The sequence below is a fragment of the Pteropus medius genome, unplaced genomic scaffold, assembly GCF_902729225.1.
Source record: "Pteropus medius unplaced genomic scaffold, Ma_sr-lr_union100, whole genome shotgun sequence".
NCBI classification, from domain to species: domain Eukaryota; kingdom Metazoa; phylum Chordata; class Mammalia; order Chiroptera; family Pteropodidae; genus Pteropus; species Pteropus medius.
The window spans coordinates 11,032,854-11,052,930 of NW_024349799.1; the positions used below are offsets into that span (position 1 = coordinate 11,032,854).

General features: G+C 49.5%; 1 protein-coding gene across 2 annotated transcripts in view; it reads right to left on the minus strand.

The window, feature by feature from the left end:
* The window catches only part of RHBDL3 (rhomboid like 3), a 56,197-nt gene that overhangs the window by 26,985 nt on the left and 9,135 nt on the right, over positions 1 to 20,077 (minus strand). For both annotated transcript variants that reach the window (XM_039886013.1, XM_039886011.1), the window contains 4 exons: positions 13,430 to 13,588; positions 9,867 to 10,091; positions 6,791 to 6,939; positions 3,742 to 3,854 (listed from right to left, as the gene is read on the minus strand). In XM_039886013.1, the coding sequence (XP_039741947.1) occupies positions 3,742 to 3,854; positions 6,791 to 6,939; positions 9,867 to 10,091; positions 13,430 to 13,588 (646 nt within the window). The remainder of the gene's footprint in view (positions 1 to 3,741; positions 3,855 to 6,790; positions 6,940 to 9,866; positions 10,092 to 13,429; positions 13,589 to 20,077) is intronic.

Below are 20,077 nucleotides of genomic sequence, written 5' to 3' on the forward strand. Positions count from 1 at the left end.
TTTTTTTTTTTTTTTTTTTTTTTTTTTTTTTTTTTTTTTTTTTTACTGCTTAGTCACGGGGTCAACCATATATAACAAGGGAAAAAAAAATCCCAGGGTGGCAAACAGTCAGCAGTGGGATCTGCATGACAAAGGATTCCCACGCTCTCCTGGTGAGCTGGCTGAGAAGGCTGCATTGCACAGCAGCGAGGGCTGGCTGCCCAAACTGCTTGCTCCTCATTAATTACCTTTGGGACAGAGGAAGCCCCAGCTCCCTGGGCTGGCCTCTTTCCTCAGCACAAGTTCCTACAAACCAGCCCAGATTCTGCTCCCTTGGCCTCCCCAGTATGGTCTACCATGGGCAGAGGCATCAGGGGTGTCTCCAGAGTCCAGCCGCCACACACTGACCTTTCCCTCACCCGACGCATGGATCTGGGTTAGAGTACTGACCCCAGGATGAGAGGTCAGCCTGGGATTGTGGCAGAAGTATGGAATGAGGGTATGGCCGGCTAGTTGTGTAACCTTGGGCACAGCCCCTGAATTCTTTGGGCTTCAGTTTTCACATCTGTGAAATGAGGAGGTCTAAGGCTTTCCAACTTTTGAGCAGTGAAATCCTTTTTTCAAAGGACATCTTACCCAGACCCTACCCCACAGAACAGCATACAGAGAGCCTGAGAGCCGCTCTGGCTGAATGGGGTAGGGGCCTGGGAAGCATAGTTTGCCACCCACTGGAGAGGACTTCAAGGTTCCCTTCCAGATCAGAAATTTAATATTCCGAGTCTTGGCCTCAGATCTGGGTCTGCTCTCCCCTTTGTGGCATAAAGACTTTACTCAAGTGACTGAAGATGAGCCTTGCACTAGAAGAACTAGGAAAGATCAAATACAAACAAGGCATGTATGCATATCAACACAGTAATAAAGGCCAGCCCAAGGCAGAAAGCCTGGACCGGGCAGGATCCCTAAAAAGCTGTATGAACGTAGTAGATGACAGTTCAATAAGGCCAATACTGATTCTGTGGAGGTCATAGTAGCAGAGAATGACGAGAGAATGGCACAGTAGCAGGCCAAAGGGATAGTTCTAGTCAAGGCTATGAATTCTCCCTCTAAAATTCAGGGTCCACGCTAGCATGTGGATAAATTAGTGACTTTCCTGTAATGTACAGCTATGATAATTTTACCCTGGACAATTTAAGCAAGTGTTCTCCAACATCTCTCTTGGCCCTTAAAAAAATACAAATAAAAATCAGCAGGACCTCTCTCTCCCTTTAAGCAATGTAACTTTATTTATGTATTCTTTCATTTATTCTACAAATAGTTGTAGCTTAACATGTGCCAAACTCTGAGTTAGGCTCTGGGGATGCACATGTGCCTTATGATCTATATAATCTATAATAAAGGCTTGGTGGGCCATTTAAGATACTGGTTTTTAAAGTATTTAAATGGTTAGCCATACAATTGTTAGCCAGAAGTAAAATTCATATTGGCCTCAAGCACTGGTTAAAAGCACAGGGCAGAGGAATGGCTTCTACTCCAGGCCTAGTGTTTCTTAGCTGAGCAAACTGAACAAGTTGTTTCACTGCTCTGAATGGTCTGTAAAGCGAGAGTGATAGTACCCACTTCATAAGATGGTTGTAATGAATATAGCAGATAGCACATGTGAACCCTTACTGCATGCTCCGAGTACCCAACGTGCTGAGCAGAGGTTAGCTATCATTGTTACAAAATGTGATGGCCTTGGATTTGGAATATTTTCATTGGGCAGGAATTAAAGAGCAGGACCCAATGTTAAGACCGCCCTTGGCTTCTGACAACAAATCATCTGCGCAAAGGAAGAGGCTTGCCTTTTAATTCTCTTAACATGGTAGTAATTTAGATTACAGCCTTTGGGGTCAGACAGCCCGGGTTTGAGCCCAGCTCCACCACTTCCAACTGTGTCTTCTTGGGCAAGTCCTTTAGGCTCTCTAAGCCTCAGTTTCTGTATCTGTAACAGGCAGAGAGTAACAGTACTGCCTTATGGAGCTGCTGTGAGGATTAAACATGGCTTGCACAGGGCAGGCACTTGATAACTACTGGCTATCCAGTCAGTGTCTTGCTGTCTGTCAACAGGCCCCCTTTCTGAGCAGAGAGGGAGGAAGAGGTACAGGTGGATCAGTCAACCCAATCCTGGAGATAAATAACATGATATGTTGTGACCAGGGTGTCCTCAGGTCTGAATCAATGACTCAGACAAAATAGTGTACAACATTTGCTTTGCAATTCAGCCCCACACCCTTGTGTTTAGTTGGCAAGCCCGCCCTTCTGTCTGGGCACCATCCCACTCTGCACTAGTATCACTGGGAATGATACCTGCACTGTCTCCCCGCTGTGTGTCATCTGGTTTTGCTGAGGCCTGAGTCATTTTGAATCTTATTTCTGTCTTCTGGGTTATTGGCACTCCCATCTAATTGACTACTAACTGCAAGTGTTACGGGTGTATTTCCTGTTCCTTGCCATTAACCATCTGGGTCTCTATCTAGGTATGGAAAATGTGGCTATAAATCCCCAGATGTCAAGGCTTGGGGTGTGTGGGTGGCTGAGTGGGTCTGGCACACAGAGATGTTCATAGGACCTCTGTTCGAGGATGTGGACGGTGCTAGATTCTGGGAGAAGCTGGCATGGGTGCTGTCCAAAGTGGCCAAGTTTTTAACCCCAGCACATAGAGGAGTGAAAGAGGCAGCTCCGAACCAATCGCCTAGGCTGAGCGTTCACAAACTAGCAGACCAGCCTTGCAGACATGGGGTGGGACCCTTCCCCTTTCGATCCCTGAAGTCACTTCAGTTATTCCCAGGGTCCTTGCATGCCTGTTGTTTACAAGGCTTACGCTGCCCCACTCTCCTAATGACAACTTTAATGCCACTCAGAAAGGATTAAGATCTTACTTAAACATACACACAAAGCTCCCTTGGGCACAGCTGTCAAGGTGAAGAGCTGAGGCGGCAAACCTTGTTTAAAAAAAAAAATCCAGCAACAAAGTTGGAAACATCACGAGGGAGATCCCTCTGTTCGGAAGCCTGGCTGGTGCAGGTCTTTCCTGCAAAAATCTGCTCTGCTCTCCCCAGCTCACCCCAGACCTTCACCCCCCACTGGGGAGGGGAAAAGAGAAGTCACATTGCTACTGTCCCCAAGGCTATGATCGCCTGCCACGTGAGCCAAGTCAGCGGGGGGTCCTAGACTCCTCCAGTCGGCATGAGTGCTCACTACTTCCTAAACCAGACACTCTCCTATCAGCAATGGGTCAATCAAGGGGACAGTGGCTGGCCTGGCCAGAGAGGTACTTGGCTTAACTCATACCTTGGATGTCCCCACAGGAATCTCACTGTGCCCCTGCAGTTTACATAACACTGTTACTCTATTTGTCACCTCAGGTCTTATTAGTTCCCTCTTAAGGTTTAATGGGGCCAAGAGAAGTTAAGGCATTTCCTCAAGCTCACACAGCTACAACATGATGGTGGAAAGTCTAGAAGTCTGGTCAGTCTGCCTATTTCAAATCTTGTTGTGCACTCCTTCCCTTTGTCATCGCATGCCTCCCTCTCTGGGTGGCAGTTCCCTTTCTAGCCTCCCAGGAGAGATGGGGAGATTTGTCTGGAGGAAAACCCTAGTAGTCAGGAGCCTCGGTGATGAAGGTCCTGGGTCTCCTAGAAGCCTGAGACTTGCCCGACCCCATGGGGATTCCCAGCCACCCTGGGGAGGTTTCCCCTATGAACTTGGGGCCCACCTGCCTACCTGCCACAACTCCGGCCACATAGACAAGCCCAATGCGGGTTGCTCCATGCACCATCTCCAAGGGCACCCCCACCAGGAGCTGCAGCACCACGTTGAGTCCCAGGTGTTCTATCCTGTACAGAGAGACCACAGTCTATTCATTCATTCATTCTTCAATGAACACTATATGTCAAGGTCCTGGGAATCCAGTAGTGAACAAGATCCTATACCTGCTTTTGAGGAGCTCATGGTTACAGGTAGGGGAGGCGGGCAGGAATTACAATGCAGACAGATCATCTTGGAAAGAGTGCTCCTTCCAAATCTTCCCTACCACTTGAGACAGGAACACATGTGCAGGGCCTGGGCAGTAACTGGCGGTGTCTGTACTTGCCATAGTAAGAGGGGCTAACCACGGTCAAGATCCAGTAGTTCCAGTGGTTGACACATGAAAAGCCAAGGCTCAGAGAGGCCACTGACTAGCTTAGAGTCACACAACTGGTTAGTGGCCAGGCTGGGATCACAGACCAGGTCTCTGATGTGCAGGACCAGATCCATTCACCAGGCCACGAGGGCTCTCTGGCTTGCTCTTGTTTCTGATATTTATTTTTATTTTATTTTATTTATTTTTTTTTTATTATTTATTATTATTTATGCCTACAGTACCTGGTCTTCCTAGGTAATCTCCCATCCAAGTACTAACCAGGCCTGACCCTGGTTAGATTCTGAGATCAGATATCGGGCTTGTTCAGGGTGGCATGGCTGTAGACCATGGACCGTGGCTCCACTGGGGCATGAACCCAGGACCTTCTACATGTAAAACAGACATGCTAACTGCTACACTATGGAACCACATCCAAGAGATACTGATATTTAAAGAGAAAAATGTTTTCAAAACAAGTGCAGGCATTAGAAATGTCTCTTAGAACTTAATAATTCAAAGTTGTCACTTAAAATCTCACAGGGGAGGCTTCTCCCTCCTAGTGTGAGAAAGGACCCATTCTACTCTCAAACTCTCAGGGTTGGATTTTCTTACCCTGTGAATGCCTTCCTTTTTATGCTATCACATGCTTGTGACCAGACCTTGTTGCTAAATGGTGTCTAGCTGAGTGTATATGTTACTAGAAAAGATTGTAACATTACTATTATTACATGGATGTGTGCTTTCTAGTTTACAAAGCACCTTGCAGCAGCTAGACAGCTCCCTGGGGACCTGGCCTGGAGGCCAACTGCTCTGCCGTGTATGTGGGCACCTGCTTACCTAGAAGGGCTCCTGTGAGGTAGCTCATGTTTCGTATCGGGGTCTGTCCCAAATTCCCACCATGCCTGAAATCTTCTAGGCCCCCCTGACTATGTCAGCTAAAGGATTCTAGATCATAAATGTCTAAAAAATTCACTGAAAAGGAGCTGGGTGGTTGCATCAGACTCATAGTCAGAGAGACCTCAGAAGTTTTTTAGTCCTGTCTCCCTGGTTTACAGTCTAGAACCTGCCTAGAAAAGGTCAGGTGAGGGGAGCCCAGAGCCCCTGTTTCCCAAACCAAGCCTTTTCTTCTCTACCACAGTGACTTCTGAATTCACAGGCCCTGACCCTGAGTAACAGGTCACCTGCTGGGCTTTCCCTAGGTGCTGGCCAGCTGTCCTTATCTCCCGCCTGTAGCAGCACCAGCCCAAAACCCCTTCCTCAGAATCACAGGCCTGGAGAATCCTTCCAGGGCTCTCCCTGACAGGCATGGCTCCACTAGAAGCAGTGGCCAGAAAAAGACCCAAGGCCACCACTCTGGGCCTCGGCTGAGGGCACCTGTGCCCTGGCCACTCCTGGCTTTCAGCTCTTGGAGGCAGAAAATGGACAAGGAGACCTTAGAGACTTTGTCCAGTCTCCTCACTCTAAGGGATCGGAAAAGGCCAGAGGGCAGTCTTGCCAATTAGGTAGGTAGCCTGGGCAAAGAAGCCCCCTGCTTCCTGTTGTCTCCATCTCGTAGCTCATGAAAAGAAAGATGCATGACATGTCTCACTCACCCTGCTCCTTAGCCCTGCAAGATCAAAGTCTGGGACACAGCAGGCAAGGCAAACAGTCTGTGCCAACAGTTCCCTCTGGTTCAGAGTGGAGACATCCATCGGACACGATCAAAATGTCTCCTCACCCCAAAGCCCCCACCCAGCTGGTGCAGCCAATTAAGGATTGGTATTTGTGCTGTTTCAGAAGCTCAGGAGGAAGGGAGGCTCACAGTGGGGCTCCCTCTTGGCCACTGTGGGGCTTTCTGCCAAGAAACAAAACTGATAGAACCACGGGGCCAGAGTGATCCTCTTCTCATTTCCAACTCCAGGGATAGTCATCCCCGGATGCTTTTCCAGACTAACAGTAGCTCCTTTGTTTCTGTCCCTAGAGAGGCTGCAGAAGACACCATAGTGGTCTGGTGTCCAGGGACTCTGCTTTCCAAACTCAGCACTTCCACTGCATAAAAATGATCTCTAACCAAGATAGTGCTCTTCAAGAGACTTGGGCCTGGGTGGGCACCTGGCCTTATTATTTTCACTGGGGTAAGAAACACCAGTGAAAACTAATTGCATTCCAGCCCTGAAAAAGGCCACATGGCTCTGTAAACAGAAACTGTAAGTATTGCCAGAATTCCCCAAGAAGACTCTCACCATATATGGAAAGCACCTTGGGCGGAAGGCAGTTTCAATAAATCTGTCCTTTATTTCACTTATGGAGACACGCACACACACAATTTATGAACAATGAACTTAGTAGGTGACCGCATTTTCCTCTTCGCTTTGGCCACTGGGAATCTTGGAGCAAGTTTCTAACCCGCCTCTAACAAGTACACAGACTCAAATGTTATATGTGTTTGTGCTGATCTCACTGCAGAATTTGAGCATTTTTCTCCCTTTCCCATACACTCTCAATAATTAACTCACATATTTTGGTATTAGTTGAGTTTCAAGAAACCACCTCACATCTTGTATCCAGGTAGATAAAATGAACTAAAAAAATATATTTCAATCCAGGCCATCTGGGCCACTTATTTTTCCACAGGAACACATGATCGAGAGAAAGAAGACAGGTACTCACCCCGCATGCATGAAGATGTACGTCAAGTAACGCCAAGCTTGTGCTCGAAGCTGTGGATGGTAAACCAGCGAGTTCTTCAGGTATTGTGGGTGGGTTACCTGGAGCACAAATTGATCCAGCGACACTCCATTGTAGAGGAAAAAGGCAACCTGGATGAAAGCACAGAACAGAAAGGGCCTAGCACTAAGGGCAAAGCTGCCCAGGAACCCCTCTTGCGCTAACATGTGGAACCCCTCCTAGAAGTTGCCATCTTTCCTTCTCAGAGAAGGAGGGACATCCCTACGGCCAGAGCCCAGCCATCTCTTACTCCACTGCTCTTCGATGATTTTGTGTTAGATGTTCACAAAAAAGTCACATGGTCTCTGCCCACACTTCCTTGGTGCTAAGCAGGAAGAGTTTGGAGGAGTTTAAACTTTCATTCCAGTAATAATTCACATACCCATTTGCGGGATGAGCAATTCCACATAAGTTGATTTTCAAAAACCATGGTAAAATATATATAACATAAAATTTACCATTTTAATCAGTTTTAAGTATACAGCTCAGTGGCATTAAGTACATTCGCATCATTGGGCAACTATCATCTACCCACAGAAGTCTTTTCATCTTGCAAAACTGAAACTTGGTAACCCCTAAATAGGAGCTTCCCATTCCCCTTTCCCCCAGTCCTTGGCAAACCACCATTCTCTGTGAGTCTGGCTACTCTGGGTACACAGTGTCTTATCCTTTTGTGACTAATTTATTTTACTTAGCATAAAGTCATCAAAGTTTATCCATATTATAGCATGCACCAGAATTTCCTTCTTTTTAAAGGATAAATAATATTCCGCTGCATGTACAAACCACATATTGCTTATCCATCCAGTGGACTGCATATTTATCCACGGATGGACACCTGGGCGGCTTCCACATTTTAGTTACCATAAATAATGCTGTTATGAACATAGGTGTTCAAATATCTCTTTGAGTTCCTGCTTTTGATTCTTTTTGGGTATATATACACCCAGAGGTGGAATTGCTGGATCATATGGTAATTCCATGTTTAATTTTCCAAGGAACTTCTATAATGTTTCCTATAGTGGCTGTACTGTTTTATACTCCCGCCAATAGTGCACAAGTGTCCCAATTTCTCTGCATTCTCACCAACACTCCACATAAGTAGATTTTGCAGATGACTGAAACGTACTCATTTAAGCGCTAAAGGGATTTAACTGTTTTTTTTTTCCCTGGAACTTTCTATAATGCATCATTCGTGTCTCTGTGCTCTTAATCAGGGTATACGTATAATCTTTTAAGGATGCCTCAGGTACTGATCTAGGCTATAAGAGTGATGTCTTCTCCAACAATTGATGGGGTTTTCACTCTTACACTCAATGGCCCCAAATTCTTATGTTTCTTTAAGACTCAAGTTTGCTTTTAAATTTTGTTTTGTCCTCTCCCGGAAAGCCAGGTTGTCAGCAGGTTGTAAACAGGTACTGTAACCAGGTTCCTACTCTTTATCACTGGCTAGGACTGGGTCCCTTCTAATAACTTTCCACCATGTCCCTTCTATTTTCTCTCTGTTATGGAATCAGAAAACCAAGCTACTAGAACTGTATGTAAAACAAAAGCTTTAAGCATTAGTGCAAGGACTTTGAAACAGTTATTTCAGTTGAAGTTTCTGGAAATTTGAAACAAAGCTGGACATAAAATCTGGTTCCTCTGGATGACCTTGGACAAATTATTTGAGTTCTCCAATTCTCGATTTCCTCATCTGAAAATGGGGATATGAATGCCTGCACTTCCAGGGCAGTCGTAGTTTTGAAAGAGATAAAACACACGAAGGCCTGCCAGGTCCCTGGCATGCCCTTCGTACACACAGCTGTAATTAGTGTCGGGTTAAAACCTCCTGGGCTGAGCCTGGAATGGCTCAGGCCCCCCAGCTGCTGGACTCCCCTGGGCTCTCTGGGGTGCCATTCTGTCCACCTAACAGGATGCAGGTGGCCTGGCAACATTACAACTTCCAAGGCAGCTCATTATTATTGGTCTTCAAATCGAAGTTAATAAATAGACCAACACAGTAAGCATTTGGAGAACGAGTCCAAGAATATCTCAGAAAAATCGCAACTTCAATGTACACTTGGATGAAGCCATAACAACAAACAGAGGAGCTCTAGCCTGCAGACCAGCTATTCTGATTTAGAAAAAAAGAAGAAGAATGCCATGAAGCTTAATGATCCTGCCGTTTGATTAGGAACTTTACAAGAACATATGCAGGGGTGCTAATTAGCCCTGTGGCTCTGGAAGAGAAATGGTAGAGATTATAAAACACCAAAGGGAAGCTGAGCATCCTTTCAGGAGCTGAAGTTGGGCGGCCCACAGGTTCTTGGGCTTAACAGCCAAAGGAACTGAGTTCCTTACACATGGATCCTGATTCAGAAAGGGGTACCTTTGGATTCTGTTGCATAAACAGGAGACTATTAGAATAACACTGGTCTGAATGATTCCCTAAGGGGAGAATGTTCTTTCAAAATATGTCAAGCCCACCTTTACCTGCTCATAAACACTCCCTCCCATAAGCATTTGTGCGATGCTTTTGTGTTCCGAAAGCACCACCAGCCATTCTCTTGCTCAAGAAGAGGCCTATGGGAGAAGGACAGGACAGGATCTTCCTGCTTCGCAGGTGGAAGATGGAGTCCCGGGGGAAAGAATGACTTGTCCATGTTACTCGCTTGGGGAGGAACTAAGATAAATTGATTTTAGTGAGTTAGCCTGGCTAAATCCCCCAAATGAACGAACTCATTACACTGTTTTTGTTGCTGCTGTTTTGGTGGGGGTGGTCATATGGGGATTTTGCTGCAGTGAATATTGCCTGAAGTAACAATGTTTGGAGTATCTTTGTGGTCCAGGGGTGATAACAGCACTGTATGTATGCCCTGTATTGGGGCCTGAATTGCAATGACAACTGCTGTTTGCTCTTCAGCTATTGCCTTTTGGTGGTGGTGACGACGCTGCCCTCCCCGTCATGATCTCAGATATCCTCTTGGCCCACCCTCCCCTCCGGGCTGAACCGCCCCTTCCCCACGCTTGTCCTTGCCTCCAGTAGTGTGACTGTGATCATGAACCAGGGCGGGGGGCAGCAGGTGTAACTGTCGTAGTACCACTTGCGGTCAATCTCCCGGGGCAGGGTCTCATAGGCCACGTGGCGGATCAGCCGCTGTGAGAAGTTCAGCCCTTTCTCCTCCAGCAGGGCCTTGCTGCAGAGCCTGCGGTTCCCCTGCAGGATGGCCTGGCGGAAGCTGTTGGACCGCTTGTTGCTCATCTGCACAAGAAACAGAGTGGGGGACAGGGTCAGAACCGGGGTCTCAGGGGAGCCCCAACCCATTTCCCAGCCAGCACAATACTTAACCCAACCAGGCCTAATCCCATCTGTCTCTCTCTTCTGTAATAGTTCACAAGAAGCAATGTTCACTTGTGTGTCTTATGTGTCAAGGGTTGTTATAAGCACTTCACATGTTGGTTCATTTGCTACAACTAGTCTCCCTGTTACATAAGGACTATGAATAGCCTCATTCTACTAAATGAGGAAACCAAACCACAGAGTGTTTTAAGAACCCATCAAGTTCAGATTCTGTAAGGTTCCTGAGCCTGTATTCATATTCGATATACCTTCCTTCCATCCATCTATCCATCACCCATCCACCACAATTTCCTGAAATTTCCTGAGCAACTATTAAGTGTCAGGCGCATTGCCAGACATAGGGGATACAGTGGTGCTCAAGACAGATAAGTAACCAGCAATCATGGTTCAGAGTGAAGGCTGCTGCAGCAGCACACGAGAGGGAGCCCAACCTCGTTCCGAGATGGTCAGGGAGGGCTTTCTCAGAGGTGAGATCTGAGTGAGAACTGAAGGATGAACAGGAGTTAGCATCATTATAAATGCTAGCTTGGGAAGAGGTGGGCGGCCCTCAGTGAGTTTGTAAAGAGATCCCCAGAACCAGACCAGAACCCAAAGCTGTGCCTGTGGATGGTTACCACACCCGAGTGCCTTCAAGAGACCTTAACACTCGGTGAGCCCAGGGACTGGTCACAGAGCCCCGTGTAAGGACTGAGCCTACCCTCCACAGCCTGAGGCCCTGACACATCTTCGGGAGAGCCCTGGCTGCCTCGTCCAGCACACAGGCTGGCTCCCAGAGATGAGAAGAAGCCTTGCTGACTTCTGGTCTCCCACAGCTTCTATTGCTTCCTACCTAGCCTCGACGACCACATTCTAGACCATTATGGGAGATGTCCTAGAGACATAGCTCTCCCAACCCCAGAGTCCACAGTGTGTCTCGAGTGGCGGTTCCATAGTAGCTTGCATGGGGATTATCAAAGTATTCCTGGGACTGTGGGCTCAAAAGTGGACATCAGGCTAAACCTGAAGGCCGGAGTCCAGAGAGGGCTGGCCAGGCGAACCATGCCTGACCAAGGCACAGAGGTTTAAAGCCCTGTCAGGGGGCAAGTACCTGGGGAGGATCTGATTCAGAGCAGGTCAGTGGAGCCTCTCTCTGCAGTGCCCTTTCCCCCTCCCGGGTTCTGTGGTCTCTCACCTTCAAAATCTGGCTTCCAGCCCCAGGAGGCCCTCCTAGATGAACCCCTTCCAAAGATTCCCGATTCTCATCCCCTCCATAACTACAAAGCTTGGATCTGGCTCTTAGTGGCTTGGAAGTTCTGTAAATACAGGCAGAGCTTGGGGCTCCATGTACACTCCGAGCCCAAGACAGGATCATATCAGGAAGTTATTTGGTAGCCACTCTTACCATCCTCTCTCTCAATCCCCAAGTGTGAGCATGTACATAGGCATGCACTGCACACTTACTCACAGACACACCCATGGCCACACCCTGAAGACCCAAGACAGGGATGGGCTCAGCAAGAGTACCGGAGAAGCAGGGTGAACACACACACACTCACTGTTCACCTGCACCCTTGCTGTGCCTAGAACTGTGCTGGGCACAGTAGTAACCACAGTCTTGGGCCTCACAGAGCTTACAAGGAGAGACAGATGTGTGAACAGCAGCAAAAGAGAATGCCCTCTTAGTTATTTGATGCACAGTGCTATCCCCACATTATAAAGATGGGGACCAGAGCTTTGAGAGGGCAAATAGTTTTCTCAAGGACTCACAGTCCACTCCAGCTGAGGACTTGAATAGAGAAATCCCAACAGCAACAAGTAACCTGCTGTTGTGAGTTCACGCAGAGGACTCCATGGACCTTTTGCTGGAGAAAAGCATCTCATGAGCCCAACCATGCCCTCACCCTGCCCTGAGACTAAGCAGGACATGCAGCAAACACGCTGGCGCTGGTGCTGTGGATGGGCCTATGCAGGCTCATATCCGTGGTCTTTGGTGGCACCACTGGGCTCCAAGTTACAGGGCTCACCTCCATCACCCACCCCATCAATCTCTACTGTCCCCCTATTCCCGCGGTTCCCCAGCTTAGCTCAGCTCTGTCCCTTGTCCTCTCAGAGGTTTGCTTCCTGGGTCCACTCTGAACAGCAGTAGAAACCTCCACCCCTAAAGCCCTGCAGCTGCTCCCTGTACTCATGCTAACCTCTGGGCAAAGGCAGGCCCTCAGCCAAGAGGCAATTAACAATTCCAAAGTCTGGGCATCCACATCAGAGCTCAACTGGCACAATGACAGGTACCAGCGGTACCGGCTCCACCGTGGCTGATGGTTTTGAATTCTAGGAGCCCAGAGAACTTCACACCAGTCATTTCATTCTCGCCCCCTCCATGGGTGATGAGAAGAGAAGCGACCGTCTCTATTTCACCAAAGGGAAACCAAGTGCAGACTTCCAGCCTTGTATTCATCCTGTAGATTCATGCAGCTTCTACTGATATTCCCGCCATCCCATGGTAGGTAAAATGCTTCCTGCTTAACCCCGTTGATCCCCATTCCAGTCCTACCACATGATCCCTGCAATAACACAGCAGTAACCCTAGTGAGGAGAAAATCCCTACTCAAAGACACTAAGCCACTGGACAGGACTCACAGGCCTCCTGTCTCCAGCCCCTCCAACAACCCAGGACATTGGCCAGCAGGTCTGCTGAGCTCTGGCTTTAACCCATGTTCCCCACTGCTCCTGGGGAGGTCTGACCTGACCCTCCCAACATCCACACCACAGCTCCTCTCCTACCAAAGATAACCACCCACCTCCTTCCCCCAGCCCTTTGTTTTGGTAGAACTGACACCACTCCCAGCTCCACAGGTGGGCACTGATTGGTTTGAGTCAATCGGCACGTTCCACTGATCCAATCTGGGCCAGTCGGAGGGAGGAAATCCCAAACCTTGTGCTGAAACTACCACAGTAAGAGTCCCTTTCTTCCCCTTCATGGTGAGGCCTGAGGATGTGAGGGCTGGAACAGCTGCAGCCACTTTGCTGCTACCGTGGGAGGGCCTGGAATTTCCAAGGGCTTCTCTCAGTATGGGCTAACACTGCAGAAGGCACTGAGAGACAGAGAGAAACTAGGTCCTTGGCGATGTCTTTTCACCTGCTGACGCCTGGACTTTTTCAATGCTGCAGGCCAACAGATCCCTTTAATTGTCCAAAATGGTCTTCTAAGCCACAACCCCCAAACAGGCCCCACCCAGTGGCGAGGGCCCCAGAGTGCTCACCAGGTTGACAAAATCCTGGTAGCAGATCTGCCCATCCGCATGGCTGTCGGCGAGAGCCAGGAGCACCTCCCTTTTGTGCAGGTCCAGCTTGGAGCTGTGGCTCTCCAGGAGACTGCGGAACTTGCCGGTGCTGATGTAGCCTGTGTTCCCAGGGTCAAACTGAGGGAGAAGCACAGATAAGTAGCGGGGTCAGCGGGCCCCTGCCCCCTTCTCAGCACTGCCACAAGTGGCCCATCTTCATCACCTCTCATAAGCTCCTGCTCCCAGCCCGCCGCCAACAGAGGCCCAGGCAGCGTCTTGGATGTTTCCAAGGCTCCCATGAGAAACATCGGAACAGGAGATGGACAACCACTTAAAATCCTGGAAGGCCCTGGAGACCTTCGAGATCAGCCGATTTAACTGTCTCTTGCGTAAATAAGAAAACAGGCTCAGAGAGGTTGGACTCCCTCCCCTCTGCCCTTACTTCTGACCTAGGACAAGAGGAAAGCAGGAATGAGAAGGTGATGAGTGGAGGCAGATGAGGAACATCGGGGGCCTGGGCCAGAGGGACCCCAGCGGGGAATGCTCAAGGCCCAGGGCGCAGGGAGCACAGCCTTGCAAGTCCTTCCACATCTGACTGCCTGGGTCAGCACTCATCTCTTTGATCTTCAAATTTTGCTTTATAAAGTAGGTCCTATTATTATCCCCTTCCACATCTGGCTCCACGCCCACATCCACGCACATCGGCACACAGGGCAGCGTAGGGCTCCCCAAAGGCACTGTGCTCTGTGTTTTGCTGGGCGACACGGCCCATTTGCCCTCTGCAGCTTTGCATACTTGGGTCCCTCTGCCTGGGACTCCTATCTCCCTTGGTCTCCCTGAGAGACTCCAACTCACCCTTCCCAGCTCCTTGGATGTCCTGGCTCTGGGTGGTCTCTCCTCTGACACGGTCCGCACCTTGGACAGACCGCCAACTGCCACCCCGCACGGCTCTCTAATTGTCTACTTTTGCCTCCTCACTGGACTGCTGGCTCCTCGAAGGCAATGTCACAACGTAACCTCAATGCTTAGCACAGAGCCTGACATAATCGACACTCAATAAAGATTTGTTGGGTGAATAAGTAGTGGATGTTTGGATAAATAGACAAGTGCTATTTTCCAAGGAAAGTCTCATAGGTTCATTTAGAAAAGGATCTTATTCATCTCTCCCAGAGACACACATAACCTTTCTGGCTCTCTTCTATAGCCCTTCTTTCCTTGAAGAATCTACCCAATATCCCCCCACAGCACACACCTGGCTACAAAACGGCACTAACCATCTCTTAGTGATGCCAAGAGCTTTCCTGTTCACAAATGCTTCCCCACACGAGTTCACTGCATCCTGGAGACACTGCAGTGGGTTGCTGAGATTTTAAAAGGCAAACAGACACCATGATGTCCATGTGTGCTTGACAAGGGAGCCCAAAAGACCAAACCCACGTTTCCCCCTTTTCTAGATAAGGTCAATGAGGACTATTTTAGGAAGGCTGATTCTGGCATGTCACATAATGTACAGCACTTGTAAGACGATCCAAGAGAAATAGCTAAGACTCACAAGTCATGGGCTATTTCAACTCTCCCCAGAACTCAATGAGAGAGGACGTTTCTAAGGAAACCCACTTAAAAAACTGGCATGGGTCCCCACTCTCAACCCCAAACACCAGGTTTCAGGGATGACACTTATCTGGTTCACGCAATAGAGCATTTCAGAAAACTCACCTATCTCTGCTCCATAAGGATTTTCAAGAATAAAAATACCTAATATTTGCTGAGTGTCTTCTTTGGGCCAAATACTGTTCTAAACACTTCATGCATATAATTTCTTTGACCTCCGAGAACAACTTTATAAAGTAGGTCCTATTATTATCCCCATATTACAGATGAGGAAATAGAGACATGGGGAAATGAACACAGGTCACGTGACGTGCCAGCAAGCGGCAGAGCCAGGGTTCCACGCCCACTAGTTACCCTCTTAGCGCTGCCTCTATTCCAGCACTGGTTGCCACTTACCTTCAGTCGTCAGGCTGTTCTGCTGCCAGAAGCAAAACTTAAAGAACAAAGAGGTGAGTGCTGACCCAAGAGAGGACGGGGCTCTAGGAGTCTCACAGGCCCACACTATTTTTTTTTTTTTTTAGGCGAGGCAACCCTTGGTTGACCTCACAGATTGCAAGGAACTTGTCAGCTTACAATCCCTTATTTTACAATCCCTTATAGGGATATTTTTATCCCTATAGCACCTGGTCTTCCTAGGTGGTCTCCCATCCAAGTACTAACCCAGCCCGACCCTGCTTCGCTTCCGAGATGAGACGTGATTGGGCACATTTAGGGTGGCATGGCGTAGACTAGAGATTTTTTAAAAGCAGGAAGGAACCGCAAACCATAACGGTTCTGACCTCCTTATTGCTCAGACAGGAAAGTGAAGCCTAGAGAGGGAAAGTGGCAAAGTCAGGCAGGGAGGGCCTCCTTCTCTGGTGCCTAAGACCCCTCCCCTCCCCACAGGCTGGCACAGGCCATCGGGTCTCACCGGCTGGGCCTGGTCCCACAAGGCCCTCATGCTGAGTGGGCTGATGGGGGCTAGGGGCAGGGGTTGAAAAGCAGCCCTGAGTCCAGGGAAAGTCCACCCTCTGTCCCCATCCCCATGAGCATTGCAGGGGGACAGTGGTCTGCTTCACAGCATGGAGTCTCTCCTGACTCAGCCCAGGGAGAGGAAGCTGAATGGCCTTGCATTTGCTGGGAAAAGAGGTACCAATCCCCTCCCAGGGGAGGCCTAGGAGGCTTGAAGGGGCAGTGGGGTGGAGGGGCTGGGATCAGGCAGGGACCCCTCTCCCTCATTCCAGCTCTACACAAAGAACCACCTGCTCCCTGTTCCCCCTCCCCCTCTAGGGCTCCCTGCTGTTGTCCTAGTGACAGGGGCTGCCCCGAGCCCCCACCTCCTACCACGTCTGCCAGTCCTGCCCCAAGCACATTATAGGCTCCAGACTGCAGAGAATGAGCTGGAATCAGGCCGAGCCTCACTTCTCTGCCAAAACTCTACCTTTCTTGCCAGGGCCAGACAGGCCAGACAATGGGGGTCATCGCTACCCTAATAATGAAGCCTCAGGGATGAAGGAGGGTAACTAGTGGGGAGGGAGAGGCAGGGATGGGGCCCGCTGCTTGGGCTCCACAAACATATACAGGACACCTTCCAACCACCAACCCCAACATCTGGGAAGATGACAGCATGAGCAGAAGCTGACGGGGCATGAGGCACCGGCAGGCAGGAGGCAGAGAGGGAGACAAAAAGAGGAAGAAACACAGGGAGAGCTGGAGAGAGGATGTGTGCAGAGCAGGGAGAGAGGTAGGTCCTAATGCCCCAGGAGGCAGCTGGAAGCTTCCGAAGGAGGCTGCAAGGAGCAAAATCCCAATCTTGTCTCAACCACTAACCAGTTTGTGTAATTTAGGGTGACCATCTGGAGCCATAATCACCTCATCTATCAAGCAGGGTAGCGTACCCTCGAGTTGTGGTGAGTTGTAGCAAACGCGGTACAGTGCTCTCCAGGACCCAGGGTCACCCAGACTCAGTGTCTAACTCCAATTACCTTATTCACAGCAAAGCAGGGAGCAGCCCTGCCCTGGGGGCTTGGCTGACCCTTCATGGCAGCTATGGGGGATGAGGTCATACCTGTAACGTGGCTTAGAGCTTTTGGGGAAACAAACCCTACCAATGCAATTTTCTTGTTATTAATGCACTGAAGGCTTCAAATCTCCCTATCTTGGAACCTTATGCCCTAGATTCACCCATTTTTGGCAGTGGGGCACCCTCAGGATGAGGTCTGGGCTGGGTGGGTTGGAGGCAGCCTGACTGGGGCTGGTATGGGGGTGGCAGGGCAGCCAGAAAAATAAGGCTGTGAATGGGCAGGCAGGGGCCCAGCGGGGAGCCAGAAGTCTGGAGCATCCTTGCAGCTGCCTCCTGAATAGGGCCCAGCACTGTGCAGGGAGGGGGAGGCCAAGTCCACAATCAGACTGAGTGGAGGAGGCTGGCGGCATCATGGGGAGGAGAAAGGCACAAAGTGAGGGCTGCCCCTCCCACAGCTCCGCCCACCTGCCTCGGCCTTGAAAAGAGCTGCCAAGAGGCTCTGTGGGGAGAGGCTCCCAGGAGACTTTAATCCTACCAGCACCCAGCCCTCTGGCCCCTTAATCCTCTAGGTCACCAGTTCCTCCCCCACCCCGCCCCACCACGGGAGGTGGGAGAGAGGGCACCCACACATACTTTGCCATGTATCCCATCTCCCACTGTGGACCCTTCCTAGTGCACTTATGACCTAGGCTAAGAAAAGGACCCACCAAATTCTCTCTGTATTGTTGCCACCTAGGGCTCCTTCCCTTTCTCTGGGACAAGGAATGGTGGGGACAGTTCTGGAAGGAGCCCCCATCCCTAGCTGCTGTGCTATCTCAGGGCAGATCACTAAACACACTGACTCAGTTTCTCCATCGATCACGTGGTAGGAACTCTCCCTTCTCAGAGAGACGCAGGGGGTCCATTCCAACCCTGAGCATATAAACACAAATGCAAACGGGGTATGAAAGAGAAACTTACAACCCATACAGCCCATGGGGGCTACTCTGCATCCCTGTTCAAAGGGTGACAGAAATTTCAGGATCAGGATAAGATAGCTCCACATGGGGGGTGGCGGCTGAGATCTGTGCTGTCACCTGGTGACGCTGGGAATAGGGGTCAGGGAATCATAACCCATGGTCCAGTAGAGTTGAAAGGGACCTCTATGGTTTTTAAACTACTCTGCAGAGTTCTAGGGGCTACGGGACCTCTGAGGTTCAGAACGATGGGAAGGAGATTGCTGAGCAGCCCCACTGTGACTTGTTTTATGTATTGGCCTTCTGCATTCTACCTGGTTGAACAATACAGTAGGAGCTGTGTATGTAGAATGCCTGCTAGGCGCTGCTTCATTGAACCCTCATGTCACCCTGTGTCCTAGTTTGCCTGAGACAGTCCTGGTTTATACCTATTGTCTGTGCATGATCATAACACTGCCCCTTTCACCCTCAAAATGGTCCTAATTTGGATGAGAAATTATATTGTCCTCTCGTTTAAAGCTCACAACAACCCTATGAGGTTGGTACTATTATGGGCTCCATTTTACTGGAGAGAAAAACAGGGCATCAAGACCTGAGTTGGCCAAGTTTGAATAGCTGGTAATCGGTGCAGATGGACTGACATCCAGGTGGAGGGGCCCTAAGGCTGCACTCTCCCATCATTAGGATGCCGTGTCTAAAAAGAGTTTGGTAGACCCCAGTTCAGTCCCCTCATTCGTTCATTTAATAAATATGTACTAAGAACTGACTATAAGCCAGGCATCATGCTCATTTTATGGATGGGGAAGCAGGTGTAGAGAGCAAAAGAAACTAGCTCAAGGTTACAGAGTGAGTTAGTGGTCAACATGGGAACAGTCTGGGGTTCTTCCACGGGGGTCGGCTGGGGTTCTTCCAGCCTTGCTCTTCCTTGTTTTTCTCTAACCTGTTCAGTTACGTGAAACAAAACTGGCTCAAGGTTTCCCAACGTGTGTTTTGTGGAATACCAGGCCAAGATGGTACCTGAAACAAGGGTTCTATGATCCCGTAAGTTTGAGAAACCCTTTTGGAAGGGTATGATGCAGAAAACCATGTTAAGGCCCCTATAAGGTTTTACAGTGGAGAAAGCTGTCTGATTTTGTTCAGCCCAGTATTTCCCAAACTTACTGGATCTTCGATCATACTATTTTTTTTGTCCCTACAGCAACACTCCATGAAAACACTCTTTGGGAAAAATGCATGAGTCTATAGTAGAGTCATTTTTCCCTTTTGTGATACCCAGCCCCTGTGTCAGTTCTGAACCAGCCTTTTGCCTCTATCTTGAGTGGCACAGGCCCTCAAGGCAGCTGGCACTTTGGTGTCCTCCAGCAAAGTCAGAGGTCAGCCAGATCCAGGTCTCAACCGGAGAGAGGGCTGAGGGGGATGCCGGGCCCCAAGAGAAGCTGAGGAAGCAGTGACTGGCCTAAAGGGCTGCTGAGCTGAGCTCTCAGGGAACAAATCTCGCAGGAACTGGGATCTGCCTGCTCAGCACCCGGGACAGCGGCGCCACTTCTCCCCGCCCGCCACAGGCTAGTGAGCCCGGCCAAGGCTCCAAATGTACTCAGCAGCAGCGAAGCCGAAGCCGAAGCCGCAGAGAAAGAAGAAAGGAATACGTCTGTTTCACACATATTCTGTATGTGTGATCTGCACAAACTTCACTTCCAGGACAATTACATGTCTATTCCCAGCTCCCAGCATTTGAATTCCCTTCTCTCTCCCAGGAAGACACTCTCCTTATCTTTGATCTAGAGAGGGCCAGGACCTCAGTGACACGGTATGGGGCACTTTGAAGGACCCCAAAGGCAGTACCTGGGGTGTCATCCTGGTGAAGTCCTCTCAGGTCTGGAATGCTGGGAACGGGAATCTAAGGAAGTCTTCTCCCCAAGCCCCACTGTCTCCTGCCTGTCCACCGAGACAGAATGAGCCCTGGGACATGACCACAGGGCATGTGTGCTGGGAAAAAGGAAGGTGCAGGCAGCTGCCCCCCACTTGGGGCAGGGGGTGTCACCACGGCTCATCTGCTGG